Here is a 22,924-nt window from a genome sequence, read left to right on the forward strand (position 1 = left end):
AAAACAGTACCTTGTCCTGGATGGTAACTAGGTTGCATGAATCCATATTGGTGGCAAGACAATTTAATTGGGCTTATTTAATGTTTAAATGATTTTAGCAGACAAAGTATGGTGATCCAAACTATGGAAAGAGCACTTATCTGAAAAACCCCATGTGCCAAGTTTTGTGAATAATATAATCTATACATGTAGGGAATCAGTTATCTGGAAACCCAGTAAACAAAAAGCTCTGAATTAAGGAAAGAACCACTGCCACACCTCCCAATTACCATGTTCATTTTACAAAATTTGGCAGGTTATGAAAGTTTGAACACACTCCCTTCCCCTCCGTGCTTGCTGCTCTCAGCTCTACCTGCTCTCAGCCCTCCATCCCTTCCGTGTCCGTGCCTGCAGCCCGCCCTTTCTCCCTTCCTTCGTGTTGCTCGTCTGCCCATCTTCCCTCCGTGCTGTGCTGGTCTCCCCACATTCCCTCCGTGCTGTGCTTGTCTCCCACTTTCCCTCCGTGCTGTGCTCGTCCCCCACCTTCCCTCCGTGCTGTGCTTGTCTCTCACCTTCCCTCTGTGCTGTGCTTGTCTCCCCGCCTTCCCTCCGTGCTGTGCTTTTTTTTTTTTACTTATGCACATCGAGGGGAGGGAGAGGGAGCTTAGTTCTCCTTTAATTTACCATACATTTATGTGGAGGAAAATTTTAAGATAATCGAAGATTAATAGAAGAGATTCATGAAAAGAATGAATTTAAAATAAAGAATACTTACCAAACTTTTTACTGAACAACTGATCAACAATCTTTCTTAATTTCGTTATTCTTGCATACCATTCTTCTTTCACTAGTAAAATAAGCATACATGAAATAAATGAAGTTACAGAAAAAGCTCCTGCTTAGCAGAACTGTCTTTTATTCATAAATTCAATAATAACTATATATCTATATATTTGTTCACTTGGCTAACTTATGGTAAGATTCCTTATCTGGAACTGCAATTAATCCAAAAATATAATTTTCTTGATAGCTGGAAGACAGTGTCCAGCATGTAAACATAAATTATGTGGGATCAAAAGACATCCTAACAAGATCATAAGGTAGGGAGATGCTGTACACAAATTTAAAGACACGGTGCCTTACTACTGGAAGCTTGAAGTTTAAGTCCTTTGGTACAACAGGGTTTTTTCTCCATCACTGCTCTCAGGTGGAAAGTAGACACAGTTTGTCATCAACATACAATGCCGCATTGACATCCTTACCCCGGCGGCTTCACAACAATTCACACTTCCAGTCATGTACATTGAAAGATTCACACCTGCCTCAATAAAAATCATGGTACCATTGAGACTGGATCACACTTTCACACATCTGTGAATTTCAGCCAACACCTTACTGAAGTTCAATGGAACCATTGTAATTGGATATTGGTGATTTTACTACCCTCAAGGGTTTAAATGCCGGGGAATTCCCTACCACTTCACTTAAACTGAAGAAGCTCGGATGAGTGGTGAAACATTTTCAAGAAAAAAACTTTAAATGTCCAGTTGCATTTGAATTAAAGGGGTGGTTCACCTTTAAGTTAACTTTTAGTATGATACAGAGAGTGATATTCTGAGACAATTAGCAATTGGTTTTAATTTTTTATTATTGGTGTTTTTAAAGTTATTTATCTTTTTATTCAGAAGCTCTCCAGTTTGCAGTTTCAACAGTCTGGTTGCTAGAGTCCAAATTACCCTAGCAACCATGCACTGATTTCAATAAGGCAGTGGAATATAAATAGTGGAGGTTCTGAATAGAAACATGAGTAATACAAAGTAGCCATAACAATACATTTGTAGCCTTACAGAGCATTTGTTTTTAGATGTGGTCAGTGACCCTCATTTGAAAGCTGGAAAGAGTCAGAAGAAGAAGGCAAATATTTCAAAAACTATATAAAATAAACAAAGAGGACCAATTGAAAAGTTTCTTATAATTCTTATAACATGCCAAAAGTTATCTTAAAGGTGAACCACCCCTTTAATTCTACTAGATACTATAATATGTATGCAATAAATAGCTGAAAGGGTAAATAGGATTTAAACTACCTCCTGTGTTCGGTTTTTCAAGCGGCATGATGTCTCTTGCATTCAGCAATTCAGGTCTACAAATAGAAATAAAAGTTTAGTAGCAGTCACTAAGAATTTAGGCCTTCTAGTGTAAAGTGTACTTGTTTCTGACTGGGAGGTTTGACATTTATATTAGTACAAAAAAGATTATATATACATAATAGTTTAAATATATAAGTAGTTTTAATGGTAGTAAAAACTTTTGGTACCACCAAAGACCCACTCTAGAATTTCTGTGGCCACCATGCTCAGTTGGGGCCTTATTTATAAAAATTTGGATTTGTGCAATTTCAGAGGTTTTTCTAAGTTGAATAAACCCCAAAAAAAAAACACGAGTTACCTCATCTATTAAAAAAATCAATAATATCAAAACTCTAAAACACAAATTGAATTAATATTTAAAATTTTGCCTAGATCAACTCCCATTGACTTCTACATGACCTCACAAGCTTTTGGATGAAACGTTTTGCATTATCTGTAAAAGTCACAAGGAAATGCAGACTCACCCCTGTTCCCTATTACTTGAATAAAAGAGGGACTGTTAAGAGCTCAGTGTGTTTCAGCTCACACAGGGCTCCTCCAGCTGAAATAATGAAAGAACCCATAGCCTATGATTAAGGGGTGTTTTCGATTTTTACTCATAGAGACAGTGTGTCTACAAACTATTTTTTTAGCTCAATAAATACTTGATTTATTTTAGTTTTAATTCAAGTTTGTGAGTTTTAACACAAAAAACTTTAATCATGGTGAATCCCAAATTCAAACTTTGATTAATCAGCTACTTAGCGTTACACAACAAGGACTTGAAAAGAAACATGGTAATTTAGAGGGAATGTGTAATTATTTTTTTTTTGGCTATATTGAAAAAAAATGAAATCAAGTCAGTGCATGAATCAAATTTAAAAAAGGGGGGGGACAACATAAAATCCCTAATGCATTTCATGCCCATGCTGAGCACTTCCAATGTCAACTAGTGTGACATGAAATTAGCAACAATAGCAGGTCATACACTGTGTAGCTACACTGATAACTATTATATCAGAAAAGCCACCTATCATCATGGAAGGAAGGTATTTTGTAGAGCTTCCTTCTCAAAGGGGTCAACAAAAATGTCAGAGTTACTTTAAGGATTGACTTCATAATCAACTCACTAGATTATATGGATGCCCTGTGGGGACTCTGGGAAATAGGAATTAGCACAAAAATATTTCTTACTTTTTAATGACAAATCTTATCCTTTCCCTTGCTAACAATATCCTTTCGAGGCGTGGAATTCCATACGTTGAAGGCCTTCTGAATGGAATTCCTTCTGGTAACCCTTCAACATATAGATCTTCAGTATTGGACTGAAATATGTGATATGGGATTGTGACAGGACCAGTCACATTAATAGCTTGAGCTTCAAAATAAAATAAGAGAAGCATTGGTAAGTTGTACATGTTCTGTAATTCATATGAACATAATTTAAATGGAAGAGAAAGGGAAAAACTAACCGAAAGAGAAAAGGAAGATGTGCAAGAAAATCATGCTATTCAAATATGTAATTTCAGTACATAGGTAATTGCCAGAAAAGGCCGGGAGTGTTTGCTTACTTTAAAGGACAGTAGGTTTTAGAGGAAATAATCTTACCATACTTTTTTTCAAATAATTCTTCCACCTGCATTCTTAGCTCTGTAATTCTAGCATTCCACTTTTCTGAAAAGAAGAAATTAGACAGAGACAACTATAAAAGCATTTATATAAATATCCCCCACCAAAAAAAGCTTTGAAAAAAGTGAAAAGGGCAGCTGTGTGAAATTGACAGGATAAAATAAATGGGATATCTGAACAATACTGACGTTAAAAAATGGGCAGGAAGACAGACATAACAGAGCTGAGAGAGAAAACATAAGTAGGAGAGAACAGAAACAAACATGTTTTGAGTATAAAAGCAGGGAGCAAGCAAAGGGGAAGTCAAATTAACAATAATCTTGTGGAGCAGGCAACAGAAAATAAAGCTTTGTGCGCAAAAACTTAAACCAAGGAAACTAGTAAATATAAACCTGAAAAAACACAAATAGTAATAACTGTTTTACGCTTCAAATAAGTTATTTGGATGAAGTATTTTACTCTCTCGCATTGGTACAGACGTAGTAAACAATTTTCAGCACATTTTTAGGAAGTTTGGTCTTTCTGCGTCTTAGATATGTAGTTAGCAACATCATTAAAGATATTTAAGTTTTCATTCGGCTTCATAGAGTTGTCTTAGAGTTGCAAATACTTATAGGATCACTTGCTCATGATTTTATAAAGAGTTTGAAGTATTAAACAATGCTAAGGTTCAAGTTAATCTTCACAATTGGGATTTGCAAACGACTTGTAGAAGAAACAGCTTACCAAAGTTAAATTCCCGGGTTTTTCGTTTGAATTGTTGTGGTTCATTGACAATTTCTGTACTCTTTTGCTTCTTATTAGGTGGGATGTACTCATCATCTTAAGCAGAGGAGAATCAACATTTTATTGCATGCTACAGTTGCGATAAAAAAAAACAAGTCTTCCGAATTACTTGTTCTGCTAATAAAGACATTTAAGGTGAATGCAATATGAATAATTAAAGACCTCAGGCAAGCTAGCACTGACTAGATGCTCAAGGAGCGAAATTGTTAAATTCAATTGCTTTTTGAGTTACCATTTTTACCAGTCAGCTAAATCCAGACAAAAACAATTAGAAACTGTAAATATAGTAAATATATAGGCACATTCCATAAGGCATAGATAGTTATCTGACTCGAACACTTGCATTTCAACACTGGACAGTTTTTAGTGGTACATACTGTATCATGACTTCAGTAGATGTGCTATAACAAAAAAAAAACAGGAATAGTTGTGCAAGATGAACGTAGATAATGGATGAATAGATACAAAAGAAGAAATGCAGGACAGAGAAACAGCAGTAGAAGAAATGAATGCAGCAGAAATGAGAGTAGCATTGTATAGCTGAAACAGGCTAATGGCACATGTTGAGATGTGTATCTTGGCTACTAGTAGCTGAAAAAGTATTGAAATTGGACTTATGTACTTGCAAGCCAAATTTGTTCCCTCTATATCTTATTGGTGTAGGTATTTATTATAGAGACTTACATAACTATTCTTATCCTAACGCGAATGGACAGAAATAACATATGTATTTACTGTATGGAAACCTAGTGTGCTCCTGTTGAAAATAAAGAATCATTATAAAGAATTAGCACACTATTGCTGCGTAATAGCCTTAGACTGAAAGTACACAGATTTACTAATCTCTGACAGTACAGTAGTCTGTGGTGTAGTAATTAATAAGCCCAAAAGATAACTATTCAAAGCTAGTTGCTCATCTAGCACAGCTCGTCAGGAAAAACAAGTGGAGAAAAGAGGATATCAATAAACGGAAATGGAGATAATTCAAAGTATGTTAAGCATTGCATTGTCAGACAATAACAATAAGTCACCCAAGACCTTTCTTTCTGAGCAAAAATTGAGAATGTTTGTCAAATTCGAACCCCAACTTGAAAAGAACCTTATACAAATCTTGAACCTATATTTTAGCTTCTGTAAAAGCCAAATGGATATGTTATTTCCTTTGGAGTACTAAACAATTTAATAAACCAACCTTCTATAGTGACCTCAACTTCTGGGTCCTCCCTTGTTTCAGAAGGTACTTGCAGAGCTGAATCTTTAAAGAAGGAAAAATAAATCCCCAGATGGATCCACCGCAATTGTTTGCGTACAGCCACAGAGCTTGCAAAATTCATTATCAGGCCAGGGAAATCAGGTACGACACATGGAAATTAAGTTGAACAACTATTTAAAAACACCAAATGACATCTACTAGGGTCACTGTGGTGCTCTTCAAAACCATGCAAAAATGTATGTGTTGGCCAGTTTTTCTCCTCTCTGTTTTAGCCTTAGGTCCTTTGTATTACAGGTATAGGATCCCTTATCCGGAAACCAGATATCCAGAAAGCTCCGAATTACGGAATGGCTGTCTCCCATAGACTCCATTTTATCCAAAAAATTCAAATTTTAGAAAATGATTTCCTTTTTCTCTGTAATAATAAAACAGTAACTTGTTCTTGATCCCAACTAAGATATAATTAATCCTTATTGGAAGCAAAACCAGCCTATTGGGTTTATTTAATGTTTAAATGAATTTCTAGTAGACTTAAGGCATGAAGACCCAAATTACGGAAAGATACGTTATCTGGAAAACCCCAGGTCCCGAGCATTCTACATAACAGGTCCCATACCTGTACTACAAACGTTGCCCCTAAATTCCAAGTGCCTGAAGAAATGTAATTATGGCCACTACACTTACAGATGATATCTCAATGACAAAAAATATCAATATAGCAAAAGCTGTGCATATGTATGAATAATTCTATCCAGTCCAACTAAACAGACCAATTATTACATTTCAATATTAACTTCACAAAATTGTTGCTATACATCAACAGTACTCCGTGTTTCACTGTTTTAACTATACTCTATGTCTAACCTTCTCTTTGTTCCACTGCAGTTGCTTCATTTGACTCCTCACCATATTCATCACCTTGGAAGAGAAAGTAAAGCAGAAATTCAGAAGTGGAATACAGATTGGAAAATGAGTGCTGCAACAATGCACTAGTGCACGTCTATTAGCACTGTGCATTCACTGTATTCTCAGCTTTTAATAAGACAAACATAAGCAACTAAAGAATCACACTTGGATATTAATACAATGAAAATAAGCCTACTGCAAGATAAAAATGACTAGCATTGATCTTTTGTTATGCCTGTACTTAATTATGATAAAGAGATATAAATATAAAAGGCATGTTTACCTTGCTATATTTATCACAGTCAGATATTTTTTTTTAAAAAAGTATTAGAATTTTTTTTAAAAACAGTATTAGAAATTCAGTGGGATCCCTCCACCTTTTTTTTTTTTCTTCTTCTCTTTTTCTTTCATTGACCTTTCCCCCCTTACCCTAAACATCCCCCCTTCCACCCCTACCCTAATGTTAAATGTATAAATCTCGTGACCAAATATGAGATGTATCTATTTTATGGTTATACTTGTAGGTCCTGCTTGACCGATATTGTTTGACGTTCATGCCAATAATTTTCAATAAAAATCGTAATTGAAAAAAAAAAAAAGAAAAAAGAAATTCAGTAGGTTACATCTGCCATATCATATCTGTAAATATTTTTCAAGCTGACGAGTGAGTTAGCTGGGAAACACATCAGTCTGCATTCTCCTGTTTGCTCATCCTACTGCCTGACACTGTATCAAGTGTGAAGGAATGTGCCAACAAATGCAACCCAAGTAATTTCACCCGTTCACAGAAGTGAGTGTAGACAGCCTGGGGTGAACTACCAAAAATTAATGGGCCCATTTACCAAAAATGTAATTTCTATTTTTTTTCACGAATCTTGAAAAATGTGTTTTTCCTATATTTGTTAAAAGCTCTAAAAATTCTTGATTTATTAAGTGTAAATACCTCTAATACAAACATTTGCAAAGTAAGGTCCTATAGAAGTCAATTGGAGCTGTGCTGATCTTATTGAATCGCTTTTAATCAATTCAGACTTTTTTCCCCAGAGGTTTTCTAATTTTTTTTAATTAGGAATTGTCCGAAAAACTAAATTTTTTTAAGGGTTTAGGGTATTTACTGTACATATCTTTAAGCTCATCATTCAATGTTTTATTTCATTGGTACTTTTTATATTCAGATTTTTTATTAAATTCCATCACTATCATGGTTTTAGAAAATGAGAGTTTAGTCATGGTTTTGAAAACCTCTAAAACGAGAATGTGGAAAAATAAGCCTTCACAAGTTAAACACTTTTTAAAAATTTGGATAACTATAGAATGTGAATTAACGTGTGCTAGAAAATTGTTATTGTATCTTTTCAAAGGGGCCAATTAATGCTGACTGCTAGTACTATGCACTAGCATAGTAACATAGTAAGTTAGGTTGAAAAGACACACGTCCATCAAGTTCAACTTTTTAACTTTTTTTTTAACCTGCCTGACAGTTGATCCAGAACGATGCGCCCCCCCCCCCCAGAGGACCCCATGCAATGCTAAAGTTGAAAGCACGGAGCAGGAGGGGGGAGGCATTGGGCAGCAGCCCCCGGAACTCCCCTGGGTATGTTTGTGTAAAAATAAACATTTATATGTATCTATGGAGGTTCAGATAGTGTTTATTCACCTTGTCTACATAACCCCAAGTGAATAAGATTATGTCAGATGCGGGGGTATATTTTCCCTTTAACATCTGTCTTAGATAAACTTTAGGCAGCACGCTGCTTGTTCATTTAGACATAATCCATCCTGTATCCATCTCAAATATGGAGTAAAAAGAATGAATGAGATATGTCCACATTAGGAGGATTATCACTGAAATCTGCTACATGTGCACAGTGACAAGTGGATGTCGTTCGTTCCTTCTACAACACACAAAGGAGGGGTGTGGCCAGATCAGCCTTTTCTCCATCAACATAAATAACGCTCAGTGTGCCATTAGCATAAAATATAAGGCTTCTGATGTGTAATTTTACTCAAAGACACACAAGATAGCACCTGCAGAATAGCATGCTAGCCACGATTCATGCATGTGGACAACCATAGAAACACTCTTACAAGAGTGAGTGCACTTGAGTCCTCTTGCACATCACTAAATAAGGCACACATTGCAATCTACTCTGGTTTAGTATTTGAGGCATATAATATTCAATGCAGCCTCTGGTAACAAGTTGAGATAGCTATTCCAGGTAATGCCCATTTGCATTTATATGAATTACCTTGGAAATTAAACTGGTAGTAGTCTTGATCTTCGATTTCTTTCTTTACAGTGGTCAGCTCAAGTGAACTCTCTGTAAGTAACCAAAAAAACCTGTTATCAAACATATTAAAGCTGTGTTCTTTTCTCCTCATTGAAACAAAGAGTATTTAACAAGTTTATATTTATTATTAAGCATTGAAAGGCAGGATATTTTTAGTTTCATGTTTTTATTTATACATTAAACTGTTGACTAATTTCTCTGCTAATTTGCACGTCTATCTTTCAGATATTTTTGTGCTGTAACTCTCAAACACGTCTAAAAAGTATCCATTTGCAAGAAAAAGAAGTCTAAATAAGATATAGGGACATTTAACCATGCAACACAGTGAGCAAAAAGCATGTTATTGTTTTTATTACTGGGACACAAACTGCACGTTGCTTATTCCATTTACTTTACAAGAAGCTTAGTTATGCTCGTAATTTGAGGCTCACTAGAAATGTCCATTAATACTTGATGCTGGCCATAGTAGCCACAAGCAGGACTGCATATCAGAGCAATGCATATCAGTGCAATTAAAGGTAATATTTAATTTATTTTTGTGAACAAAAACATTAACAACAATAAATAATTGACATTTGACATCTAAGTGTGTGTATCACTGGATTTGATTTAACTGTTTCAGAATCTTAATACTATACAGATTGATAGTTACATAAGTGATATTTCCATACATGAAGACTATCTTATGTATTCCCCATGTGATTCTTTGTTTGAGTGCCAGGGCTCGATTCACACCAGGGACTCCACACCTTATGAAATTTGCAGGCGGTACATCTGGTTTCGTATGTGAGTTTAATCAGAGGTATGACAGAATCGACTAAGTTGATCCAGGAATCTCTCGTGGGGGGGTCCCATCCAATGCATAATTATACATTTCTTGGCATAGAATAATAGGGCCTGGAGTCTCAGCAGAGCAATGCATTTTTAATTAAAGAACATAGAAATTTAGAATCTATGGAGCTGACACTGTTACTTGAGGCCTTGAAAGGGTTAAACAGATTATTTCCAATCTTTATATTAAACAAAACAAATGAAACTACAATAAAAAGTTAGTTTCTGTATCTGTTTAACGGGCATGGGTTCTAATTAGACTACCATCAAGTAATATTTTAGTGACTGCATTCTAACTGACCCAACATCCACAATTATGTAATTGTCTAGTGAATGGGTTCAACTCTTGTGTCAGCTAGTTTACACAACAATGGTAGTGTGGTGTTTCTCAAGGCCCTTAGTTTTTCCTAAAAGGAGTGCTAAAAAATAAAAAATAAAAAAAGTGATAAAATCCACTGTGGGGTATATAACATATGAGCAACAGAGAGTGAATGGGGCTTTCATTGTCCTTTTAAATGTAGAGAAACAGTTTCTTCTGCAACTCATCAATAAGACCGCAATCTTGTCATAATAAAATGTTATAACTAAAAAAAACTGTTAAATAACTTACCAGAATCCTCGCTGGGCTCTGTTTTCACTTGCACAGTATTGTAGCTTTAAAAATAGAGGGAAAAATGGCATATCAAGGTTGAATTTGATTAATTCATTCCATCCTCTTTATTAGCTCTCATATTGATATCCTTAAAGGGATACTGTCATGGGAAAAAAAACATTTCCAAAATGAATCAGTTAATAGTGCTGCTCCAGCAGAATTCTGCACTGAAATCCATTTCTCAAAAGAGCAAACAAATTATTTTATATTCAATTTTGAAATCTGACATGGGGCTAGACATTTTGTCAATTTCCCAGCTGCCCCTGGTCATGTGACTTGTGCCTGCACTTTAGGAGAGAAATGCTTTCTGGCAGGCTGCTGTTTTTCCTTCTCAATGTAACTGAATGTGTTTCAGTGAGACATGGGTTTTTACTATGGAGTGGTGTTCTTAGATCTACCAGGCAACCGTTATCTTGTGTTAGGGAGCTGTTATCTGGTTACCTTCCCATTGTTCTTTTGTTTGGCTGCTGGGGGGGAAAAGGGAGGGGGGTGATATCATTACAACTTGCAGTACAGCAGTAAAGAGTGATTGAAGTTTATCAGAGCACAAGTCACATGACTTGGGGCAGCTGGGAAATTGACAATATGTCTAACCCCATGTCAGATTTCAAAATTGAATATAAAAAAATCTGTTTGCTCTTTTGAGAAATGGATTTCAGTGCAGAATTCTGCTGGAGCAGCACTATTAACTGATTCATTTTGAAAAATGTTTTTTTTCCCATGACAGTATCCCTTTAAATTCTTTTAGTGCTATTGATTGTAAGTATACAACACCTGACTCACATGTACCAAAGATTTATGGTTAAATTTATGTTTGGGAATCACGCATAATGGCCTGTGCAGCTGGTGGTCAGAAGGATAAATCCAGATATCCACTTATTTGGCGACATGAACAGACAAGCAGATCTTTGCCAGATTTGGACACATAAGTGGTGCACCAAGTCTAACAGTTTGGACACAAGGTCATCAATCAGATAACATAAGAACCAATCAACAGTCTGATTCAGTCCTTGCTTCCTTTCTCAATTAATATCTTGCTCAACCAACATCAATTAATCCATAATTCTGACCACACCAGGAGCAAATGTTTCCAGCTTAGTGGTTAGCAGCAAATATCAAGAGTTTCTCCAGAAACAGGTTATGGAATTGCACACCTTAATTACAAACTTAATTACAAACTAATGCCTACAGGATATGTATCTCAAATTTTCACAAGAGAATATGCTGAGTGTATGGAAAAACAGGTAAGAAAGGGAGGCAACTGGTTGATGAGTGACTGCACCGTGATAACATGGTGCATAAGGCAATGTCCACTCAGCTTATTTGAAGGGTGCATAGTGAAAAAATGGCAGTCTTTTTGCAATTTGTACTTTATAGACTGTAAATCAGCCATTGTTTATAAAAATCAACACAGTGAATGCACCTGGACAGGTGATGTTGAGATTGAAGAACAGACCTATGAATATTTGTAATTGTCCCTTACATGGAAAAAGTGGGGAGGGCTAACAGCGTAGCATTAAGAGGCATTTAATTAAAAAATAAATGACAGAAGTAAAACTAAAGGCAAAGTAACAATAAAATTAAAGGTATCTACAGTTCGGCCCATAAATCTTTGGACAGAGACAGCTATTTTCTAATTTTGGTTCTGTACACTACCACAATGAATTTTACAAATGTGAGGAACTAAAGCCTTTTTTTGGGACAGAGGTTCACCTTTCAGCTGGACAATGACCTGAAGCATACTGCTAAAGCAACACTCGCGTGGTTTAAGGGGAAACATTTAAATGTGTTGGAATGACCTAGTCAAAGTCCAGATCTCAATCCAATTGAGAATCTGTGGTCAGACGTGAAGATTGCTGGTCACAAGTGTAAACAATCCAACATGAAGGAGCTGGAGCAGTTTTGCCTTGAGGAATGGGCAAAGATCCCAGTGGCAAGATGTGGCAAGCTCATAGAGACGTATCCAAAGCGATTTGCAGCTGTAATTGCAGCAAATGGTAGCTCTATAAAGTACTGACTTTAGGGGGGGGGGTGTAATTTTGTCCTATTTGTTGTTTGCTTCACAAAAAAACATCTTCAAAGTTGTAGGCATGTAAATAAAATGGTGCAAACTCTCAAACAATCCATTTTAATTCCAGGTTGTGAGGCAACAAAAAACACGAAAAATGCTAAGGGGGTGAAGACTTTTGCAAGGCACTGTATGTAGGTGAAGTGGAAATGTTCTGTCAATTTAGCAGAAACTGTGGTGGGGGTGGGTAATTCTGATAAAAATTTAATCTACAGTGATTTTTAGCAATCTATTTCACAAGTAGTCTTAACTATCTACGTATACTTTGAGGTTTTTTTTTTACCAAGTTATTAAGCTCCTTCAACCTAAAACTTCCTATGAAAACATCTGATGCGGCTGCTGTGTGTAACTTGACCAGAACAAACTTTTTGCCATTTATTGCCCCTTAAACTTGCTTAAAGCTGACCATACAGGTGCCAATATAATCATACGGAACAACTTTTTGTATAGTATTCAAACCATGTCTAAATAATTGTTCCAACAATTTTCGTACCAAGAAGTCAGTCATTTAGTCGATCAGACAGGTTAGAAAATTTCTGTCAAATAACCCTAATATCTCTGCATGTATTGCCTATCTGACCATACCCATGGGTGACTGTCACTACTACTTCCAGGGCATTACTTTCACATGACTACGGTCACTTAATGGCCAGAACATAGTTACATAGTTAAATCGGGTTGCAAAAAGACAAAGTCCATCAAGTTCAACCCTTCCAAGTGAAAACCCAGCATCCATACACACACCCCTCCAACATCATCCCATTTGTTTTTTTTCGTTGTACAACAAATAAAATCTGAACATGTATGGCCAGCTTAACAGCAAAACAAAATTGTGTTATTTTCAGCAGGACAAAATATGCAATAAAAAAATATCAATAAATATCAAATATTGCAAAATCAAATGTATGCAGATGAGAACATAAAAAATGTACCTCTCAGAGACAGAGGCATCATTATGATCTGTAACCGCTTCCTCTGCAACAGAAAACAATGCTTCTCATTAGAATTTTGTAGAGTACCATGGTATTTGCCTGAAAATTGTATAAACACCTAAAGGCTATTTCAGTTAGTATTCACAAAAGGAATAAAGTAAAGCTATAAATGCACTAGTACATGCTGCCGGCCAACTCAAGTCTTACTTTAATTTAACTGCAGATCATTAGTGGAATAAATAATTAATCTTTCCCAATGGATTTCTTCAGATGTAAGTGATACGATTGTTGGCCAGCTGCTCACATCAGATTTGACTTGTTAAGATCTATGTTTTGCTGGGTTGTTCAACCTCTTTACCTGTACATATCTATACATATATAGCTTGCATTTGCCTAAATCAGTGCTTCTACAGCAATTAATTTCAACAAATGCAGCAACCTTTAATAATAAGTTATTATCTTGATCAGGAAGCTGAGGATTAGTGTTGGTGCTAATTTTACTTGTGTTAGGGAGTTGTTTTGAATTAGTTTCTGTGCAACTGAACAGGTAATTTGCATCAAGGACTACACATATGAGATCCCAGACCCTTATCTGGAAAAACCCAGGTTCCAAGCATTCCAGATAATAGTTCAAATATCTGTACAAGAATGAGGACTTCGCAAAACAATGTACTAAATATTTATAATAGTTGACTCGGACACCAAGGTAATCAGCTCTGGAAATGGTGTGCATGCTCTCTATATATTTTTTTTGTTTGTGTGTGGTGCCTAATAAATGCATTAGAGACTGCACGTTTAAACAAAGATATTTAGGCATGTGGTACTTAATAAGGAGTATCTTTACTAAGACTATGTGCACTAGTTTGGCAACCAAATATAATTTAGGTGCTGCTCTGAAACTTACCCTCTGATTTCTTCTGATCAAGAAAAGGTCTAATAAAAGGCAAAAAAGATTGAAATGGTTTTTATAAAATGTATAAAATGAATTGCATAATTTAAATATATAAATATTAAAATAAATATTAAACATGGCTGTGTACTATAGTGAAAGCTTTTTGGACTCAGGTCTTTCGGATGGCATCTAAAATATTTACTACAACAATATCCCCTACTCCAGAAGTGGCACTATTGTGTTTACCATACACAAAACTTCTATGTATCCGCAGGGAGCTACTCTTTCAAATACTGGAGGCAGCATTTTAAGTTGTGGCTTTAAACTGATTGACCTCCAAATCATATTTACTACAGCTTCACCAGACTCAATCACATTCAAAATATGCATTATCTTATAGCTAGATTGGAGGATACTCTGGATTCCCACTCAAGATTTATGGTCTCCTTGGGAAATTACAAGACCACTACAGTCACACCTCTGGACTAAGGTTATGTCAAATGAAATAATTTTCTTTTAAACTACTCCCTGTTTATAAAACATGTATATTGTGTTTGCACCTCCACACGTATGCACCATCAACACTTTTTCAATATGTAATGTTTGTTTTATTTTTCATTTTTTTAAATGAATATTCAAAATCATAAATAGAGATGTAAAAAAAAAAAGAGACAAAATTATGTTTTCATCCCTTGAGTTAATGCCCTTTATTATGCAAGACAGTACCTTGTTTGCTTTAGTGGCCACAGTATGACACTGCAACTTGTTATCTACTCCTAAATCCTTCTCAATTAATGAAGCCCCCAACACACTGTCATTTAGTGTATAACTTGCATTGATACTATTTCTGACAAAATGCATAACCTTTCAACATTTATCAACATTGATCCTCATTTTCCAATTAGCTGCTTAGTTTTCTAATCTAGTCAAATCACTTTGCAAAGTGGCATCATCCTGCATGGAACTTATAGTTCTGCACAATTTAGTATAGTCAGCATAATATAGAAACAGTACTTTCAATGCCAGGTTACAAGCTGCAAAGCAAAGGACCGACATCTGCTGTCCTCCACTGACAACACTGGTCCAATTAGAAAATGTTCCATTTACCGCCACTCTTTGTAATCTTTCCTTAAACCAGTACTCTATCTAAATATAAATACTGTGTTCCAGGCCAATATTCCTTAATATAACCATTAACCTTCTGTGTGGTACTGAATCAAAAGCTTTACCAAAGTCCCAAGTAGATTACATCCACTGCCATTGCAGAGTCGAGGTTCCTGCTCACCTCCTCATAAAAGGCAATTCAATTTGTTTGGCGAGATCTATTAGTCATAAAACCATGCTAGCACAAACTCATAGTATGATGGTTTGCAATTAAGTCAAGTATCTTATCTTTTAGTGCCATTTTGAAAAGCTTTCCTGCCACTGATGTCAGACTAACCAGCCTATAGTTTTGAGACTGAGAACAGGATCCCTTTCTGAATAGCGGCAACACATTAGCAATTCACCAGTCTCTCAGCAACATGCCAGACCTCAATGGATCCTGAAAAATTAAGTAAAGAGGTTTGAAAACCTATTTCTATAAGCTGCAGTTGCGTAAGTCTGGGCAAAAGACTTAGTTCCCCAGCAAAGATAGGTCTATCAGCTGGCTTGTCTTACATTAGTTCAAAAGTCTGAGCCATCTGGCCAGAGAATAGAAAGATACAGACAAATGTGACACTGCCTTTAACACTTGTTTTGAGGGCAGTACAGATGTATGTAAAACTTCTGTTCACAAAAACACATACACATACATAGGGCTGTCGAAAATGCATATTTCCTATGCTTTCAATTAGAAGGAAAGACAATTTTACTAAGATGTCTTTTAGAAAGTACTAATGTTTTTGTGTTTTGTTATTATCTTTACTTAATGAGTAATCCCCATGTTGCAGCCTTTGTCTATTTAAATTTGAGATAAGGAAGAGCTCATTACATTGAAGGTCTTTTACCACCTTCTACTACTCCCTCAGTTCAACCTGTAACCTTTCCCTAAAACTGCCCGATTCCTGTGTTTAGAGGCAAAGCTGTGCAGTACAGATGGTGGTTGCCATGTTCAACAACTTCACTTCCACTCCCTGGTACTGATCTGTGAAAAGCAGCATGCTCACTAGAAGCTGAACTGGTCCATGGTTCTACTGAACATGCTCCTGGTTACTCATCAGTACAACTGAATCTCCTGAACATGGAAGGTGCCAACCTTGTTGCATGTAGAAAGGTAAGGGGGATCAGGGTCATTCTGGGAAGCAAATTTTTAGTAGTCCTTCAATTACTGCAACAATGTCAGTTACTTAAACTGACAGTATTTTACTTTCTATTGGCTACAACCACAGCAACCAATACAGTTATCAATTGTGTCTATCTTTGACCAAATTGTATGAAAAAAAATCTGCAATTGGCCAGCTTTACCCTGAGTAAAACAGCTGCCAATTTAACATCACAGGAGGAATAGCTCACATGAACTCTGGAAATCAAGTAACTATCATTGTCATGCACAATATGTTTTTTCCTTAAAGAGGAACTCCGGCTTCCAAACCAAAATTTGATAAAGAGGCCCATATAACGCAGAAACCCCTAATATACCCATCACCATTATCGGTTTCTTCAAAAAGTATGAATAAATGCCATTTTCTATGCTGAAATCCAGCAGTTTAACAGTTCTTTTCTTTCTGCATCATTTGAAATCCTGACAGGGAAGGAGGGACTAAAACACTGATGTAACAACTTCTACACAGTTTACAGACAGCATGCAGGAACTACATAACCCACAATGCATTTCACCATGATGCTCCATTCCTTATTGAAATCACGTGTGCAGGAAATTGTGGGGTTTGGAGGATGCAGGCTGAGGACAAACGGCTGCTGATACAAAGTAACGGTAGTCAGCCAGTTCAGCAAAGTAGTCAGAGGGATCAGAAAGAGAGCAGGGGGCTAGGCTTAGGGAACGTTCCAAACCATTACAAACACACAAACATCACTGATACATTGTTACATGCATTAACAGTCACACTTGGTGATATTTAAAATGTTACTATATATGTGTTTTAGCAAAACGTAAATCACAAAATAGACTGAACAGCTGAAAATTTAGTTCAGTTGTAAAATAAATCAGCCCCACAATGTAATAAAGGTATGGTAATGTGTGGCACCTTTGTTTACTGCACATAAAAATGTTCAATGATTTCTCACCTTTTAATAGTGAACGATACTTGTGATTTGTTGTGTAATATCTGGGTTACAGTTTGAAGGTCATAGTTGGATGGATCTGTAACCGATACATTCTTGGGAAGTCCAGATACTAAAACAGCGGTTGGGTCTCTTACCATCTTCTCATATGGCACAGGCACTGGGGTTGATTTTCCTAAAGCTTTACCTTAAATGAAGTAGAAATAAAACAATAAGCCAGTTATTTTTTCTGTACTGACTATGCATCTGTTGCACTGGCTACAATCCATAAAAATCTTATGGAAAGCCACATATGAACTCTGTACTCATTTTAGACAGTTATTCTGATAACAATCATAGCTATTAAAACACATTATCACAGTGCATTCTATTTAACAAGAAAACTTGTAAGCAGCTAATTTATCAATATCTCTTCATAAATAAATAAATACAAGAATAGATGCTCAATCGTATCGTACAGCTGTACTATTTTGGTTAGTCTTGCTCACTCCTTAAAATACTTACTTGAGGTTTAATTTAATGACTTTCATAGATTGACTAAAAAGTGTCACTCAAAGCAATATTAGATCTAGGTTGAAGGTTTAATTACCATATAACTGAATTAAAACTGATAATTGTAGGCAGTGTGTTCACTACAAACAGGGCCAAAAATAAATAATTTTATAGAAGGGAAATACATATAAGTTACATTCATCTCAATCATAGTATATACAATATAACAAGGGAAATACCATAGCAAATACAAAACAAGTCCTCCACAGACTTTCGGAGCGTTTCAATTTCTGAATCTGTTGTCGCCTTAGAACTTTTAAGGACATGTTGTTCTGGGGTGTTCTCTTCCTCTAATTTGCCTGTAAAAATAATTTTATGGCAATTATGTTTCTGTTTGTACATTCATCATATCATAAAGAATGCTGTTGGGGCCTTGACACAACATTTATAATGAACAAACAGGGCTTTGCTATTTTACTGTAGTAGGGGTGTTCTACCTGCAGGTTTACTACAGCAAAATGACCCAAGATCCTTTCAGTAGATTGGATGTCGACAGTCTTTGGTAGCACTTTAATTGACATACTGATATAGTTTCATGCAATTTTCATTAAGTTTATGTTGGGAACACCATCTTGACGGATAACTTTCTACCAGGGATATCAGCCAGTTCATCAATAAGTCAAATGCAAACATTCCAGTTGGGTTGGCTTAAAGTAGCAAAAATATTGGTATGTGTATAGTGAACCTGACTATTATGCTTTTGTTTCTACCATATCTACTAGATCTTGCTCTTTACATTAATGTTATACTGTCTGCACAATCTTTCCCAAGACTCTTCATCAAGGGAAAATTTACAATGGTATGTGTATGACCAGCTTTAGTAGGCGTTGTATGGCTTTTGCTCAAAAGTAAAACAATTATACTGCCATGTCTAAGAAACACTTGTGTCTCAATGTTTTATCAAGCTGAAACTTTTGAACAAATAATACACTATCCTGAAGGTAATTTTGGCACTAGAAGGATTGCAGCCTGTACATGGTGTCATCACTTCAATAACTAAAGCTGGCCATAGACTCAAAGATTCGCTCGTTTGGCGACATCGCCAAACGAGCCAATATTTCCCCGATATGCCACTAACAGCATGGCTATATCGGGGGGAAATTCGAACATTCGGCCATTGGCCGAACGATCGAATTACAATACGCCAAGGGCAAATTGAAGATCAATTTATTAGTATAAAATTATACTATACATTCAGGGTAATGCATAATAGTGCAACAAAAACACATAATACATAGATGTATTATTGTTCAAAATAAAATGTGAGCTTTATACAACTTACAGTACTGTATAAAGGCTTTCTGGAAATCCTTTCTTGCATCCAAAAAGGACCTTCCTTTCTCACTGCCAGTTATTAGCGTTTCATGATCGTACACAGCGACACATGCTACTTCTGCCTTGATTTTGGAAAACTCCTTACACTGAACAAGAATAAAAACAAATGTTAACATTTTCTTAAGATTAAACTGGTGTTAAAAACTTTGAATTATTAATACTATTATACGCCACATGCTGAATATAGAAAAGCAGAAAATCTATGTTTAGCACATTGTTTTAAGTACAAAATGATCTATGTCATCCATTTTTATGTGTCTGCGCAATGGAAAGGAATATTGATGATGTCTCCTTATGTACTAAAAATGCTACATAATACCCATACATATCCATTTTTAAATTCATCAACATCTGAATGACTAAATTGCTTATATATAGGAAGCTTGATATTCATTATCTTAATAAAACAAAGTATAATCACAGTACTGCACGAAAGTTCAACAGCTGTAGATGTCCATATGAAGACTTTTAGATAATTATACACTTACCATTGAATCCACTGCACTAATAAAGTGTTTGATAGCCTCTCTGCGATCAGAAGACTCAATTAAGACTGGTAAGCCAGGCACCTGAAAATGAGCCATTACTCCTGTTTACAGACAAAAAAGTTTTAAAAAAGAAACAGTTATGGATCAGTAAATAACAACAGCTTTATAAGGCTTTCAAAACAGGAGTACTGATATGTTTGTTATGCTAAAAAGTTATTGAATAGAAAACAAGCGATATACAAATGATCTGATGATCATTATATAGCCACTGGCATTTCACTCGAATTTCTAAATATTCAATTATTATCTTGGAAACAGGGAAGCTTAAAATTATGTAGCTAAAGAAGGTTCTGTATACAGAATGGCCTATCCATGTTAGTTTTAGAAATCATTTATAAATAAGCTTCCCTAAAAATGTTAAAATTATGAAATAAAAGATTTTGACAAAACTTTATGTTCTCGAGATCGTGCACAGTTAGGAAAGTCTCTTCATCTTTCTTGGTGTATGGTATAGCAGAAAAATATGGTCCATTTTGAAACACAAAAAGTAACGTGTAATTATATAGCTATAACATTTTTTTTTTTAATTTTAATCTATATTACAAGGAATTTCTTAAACGACTTATACTAACACGCTACAGAATACTAGTATCCCTATGAAAAAAATGGATATTACTTTATAAGTACTATTTTAAATACCTTAATAAGTAGTTAAAGTGGACCTGTCACCCAGACACAAAAATCTGTATAATAAAAGTCCTTTTCAAATTAAACATGAAATCCAATTTCTATTTTTTATTAAAGCATTCATAGCTGTTGTAAGCTGATGTAAAAATCTCAGATGTCAAATATAGCCTGTCCCTCTTTTATGCCTTAGGCATAGAGGAGGGGCAGACAATTACTTTCATTTTCCATTCAGCACTGCCTGCTTGCTATAATTATGAATTCCTAGATTGAAGGAAAAAAGATTCAAATTATTTATACAGTGTAATTAAAGTTCATTTTGCTTGACTAATGTGATAAAATAGGATTTTGAATATTTTTTGTGTGTGACGGGTCCCCTTTAAGCTGGCCATACCCTGGCCAATACTCTATTCTGGGATACCCAGACATGTGTATGCTCTCAATATATTGTTCTTTTTGTTCTGGCCAACTGCCCTAACGATCTGAACTGCTAGAAGTGAAGACAAAGTACATAAACAGATTAAATATTGGTTGACGGATGATCAATCAAAATGGACATCCATTTGGGCATACTTTTCCCAATGGTCATAGAATATGGTTGAAATTGGCCAATTGAAATGTACAATCAATCTTTTATGACAGCTCTAACAGAGCTGTTATACCATATCATATTTACTATACATGTTGCTTCTCTTCAAGTGCTTACTGAAGGCATACCTCGCAACATTTTGGAAGTAAAAAGAGGGACAAAAATGTTTTTCACACTTAGAACAGCAAAATGTTTTGACCACGCCCTTTCTGTGGCCGCACCCCCTAATTACCATGTTCATTTTAGAAAATTTGGCATGTTATTAAAGTTTGAAAATACTTCTTATCTAAACTGTTTTTTTGTGTCTCAAAATTGTTACAAAGTATCTTATTTGCACCTGTTAGCTGTTCTGTGCTCTCTGCTAAAAGCCAATTAAGTGAGAAACGTTATTTATTTTTCTGGCTGTTCAGTTCAGAGAAAATAGGGACTTTCCAGTACAAATGAGGGACTGCAGGTTGAGCTGTAAAAAGAGGGACTGTCCCTCCGAAAAAAGGACAGTTGGGAGGTATGCTGAAGGATCAGAATGTTCCAAAAGATTACACAAAATCAAGTGTTAAATTGCAATTCCACTACAAACTGTTACAGCAGAAATGCTTACAATCTGGAAAATAAATGCTGGAAGCCATCACAAACAGATCACTAAAACGGCATTGCTAAAATCACAAATAAAACACTCTAAGGGCAAATGTACATGGACAGATTTTAGGTGGGTTTACATGTACAAAAAATAGTGTGCAGCTACAGCGTTAAAGGGAAGACTTGAGCTAATACTTAGCAAATGGCAGGTGGTTCTCTGCATCTTGCAATCAAATGTGTAACTGACATACTTATAAGTGAAGTAAGAAAACACAGACACAAGCATGATATGCATGGCATTAAAGGGGACATTTCATATAATCTTCATATTCAGATATAGTAGTCTCCCAACCCCCAAATGTGTAATGATTCAGAGAAAAAAAGCATATTGAAAGCAATTTACCTCCTAAAACTGTCACTATATCAGAGTTGCAGAGAGATCCTTAATGCTCAGAGTATAGGCTGAAATGAGGTGTGGGAGTGTCTGTTCATTCTCTCACAGGAAATGGTCACAGCACTGACTGACAGGCTAAACTCTGCTTCAGCATCGGAGAAGCCCTCCCCTCCCACTGCCTGTGTCTGTTCCCAGCTGCACATAGCTGTCTTTGCTGCTGCCTGGTCAAGTTGTAACAGAAAAAAAAATGTGGAATTCCACTACTTGATACCAATATAGATAGACAAATTAAGTGGTAGTGGTGGTGTTTAGATACGCTATCCTGAACATTATTGTGGCAGAACTACCATTATACATTTTTATTTTATTGCAGCGTATCATTTTTATTGCCTGCTTCAAAGGTATCTTCCCCCCTTTCTGACTCCCCCTCCCTTACCGGCTCTTGCTCCCCTTCTCTTACTGGCTCCTCTCTCTTAGCAGCTTTCTCCCTCGCTGGCTTTCGCTCCCCCTCCCTCACAGGCTCTCTCACTCCCCAGCTCACTCATTCTACGGCTCCCCCTCCTCCTTACAGCACAGTTAACTAGATAGCAGCAACGCTTGACTGGTCTTGATTTGTGTGTGTGTGTGTGCAAGGGGGAGAGCCTTTTGAAGCAGGCAGGCAACAAAAAGCAAGACCTGTCAAGTATTTCTGCTATCTATTTCTGCACTGGCTAGTTCCACTACTACCTAAAGTGCCAGCCAAGCTCTACAGAAGAGCTGCGAGCTACCATGGCAAC

The 22,924-nt window shown here is 36.0% G+C and overlaps 1 protein-coding gene across 3 annotated transcripts in view; it reads right to left on the reverse strand.

Moving 5' to 3' along the window:
- The window catches only part of gtf2i.S (general transcription factor IIi S homeolog), a 41,891-nt gene extending 19,285 nt beyond the window's left edge, over positions 1 to 22,606 (reverse strand). Inside the window, exons 1-16 of one of the 3 annotated variants that reach the window (XM_018248225.2) lie at positions 22,585 to 22,606; positions 19,906 to 20,006; positions 19,365 to 19,503; positions 18,262 to 18,381; positions 17,534 to 17,717; positions 14,321 to 14,349; positions 13,417 to 13,459; positions 10,375 to 10,418; positions 8,892 to 8,963; positions 6,601 to 6,654; positions 5,716 to 5,778; positions 4,464 to 4,559; positions 3,717 to 3,782; positions 3,303 to 3,486; positions 2,067 to 2,122; positions 755 to 826 (exon numbers count right to left, since the gene is read on the reverse strand). In XM_018248225.2, the coding sequence (XP_018103714.1) occupies positions 755 to 826; positions 2,067 to 2,122; positions 3,303 to 3,486; positions 3,717 to 3,782; positions 4,464 to 4,559; positions 5,716 to 5,778; positions 6,601 to 6,654; positions 8,892 to 8,963; positions 10,375 to 10,418; positions 13,417 to 13,459; positions 14,321 to 14,349; positions 17,534 to 17,717; positions 18,262 to 18,381; positions 19,365 to 19,503; positions 19,906 to 20,001 (1,318 nt within the window). In that variant the 5' untranslated portion in view covers positions 20,002 to 20,006; positions 22,585 to 22,606. 3 annotated transcript variants of the gene reach the window in all.
- Positions 22,607 to 22,924: the final 318 nt, after the last annotated feature.

This window comes from Xenopus laevis, chromosome 2S (assembly GCF_017654675.1).
Source record: "Xenopus laevis strain J_2021 chromosome 2S, Xenopus_laevis_v10.1, whole genome shotgun sequence".
In the NCBI taxonomy this organism is placed as follows: Eukaryota; Metazoa; Chordata; class Amphibia; order Anura; family Pipidae; genus Xenopus; species Xenopus laevis.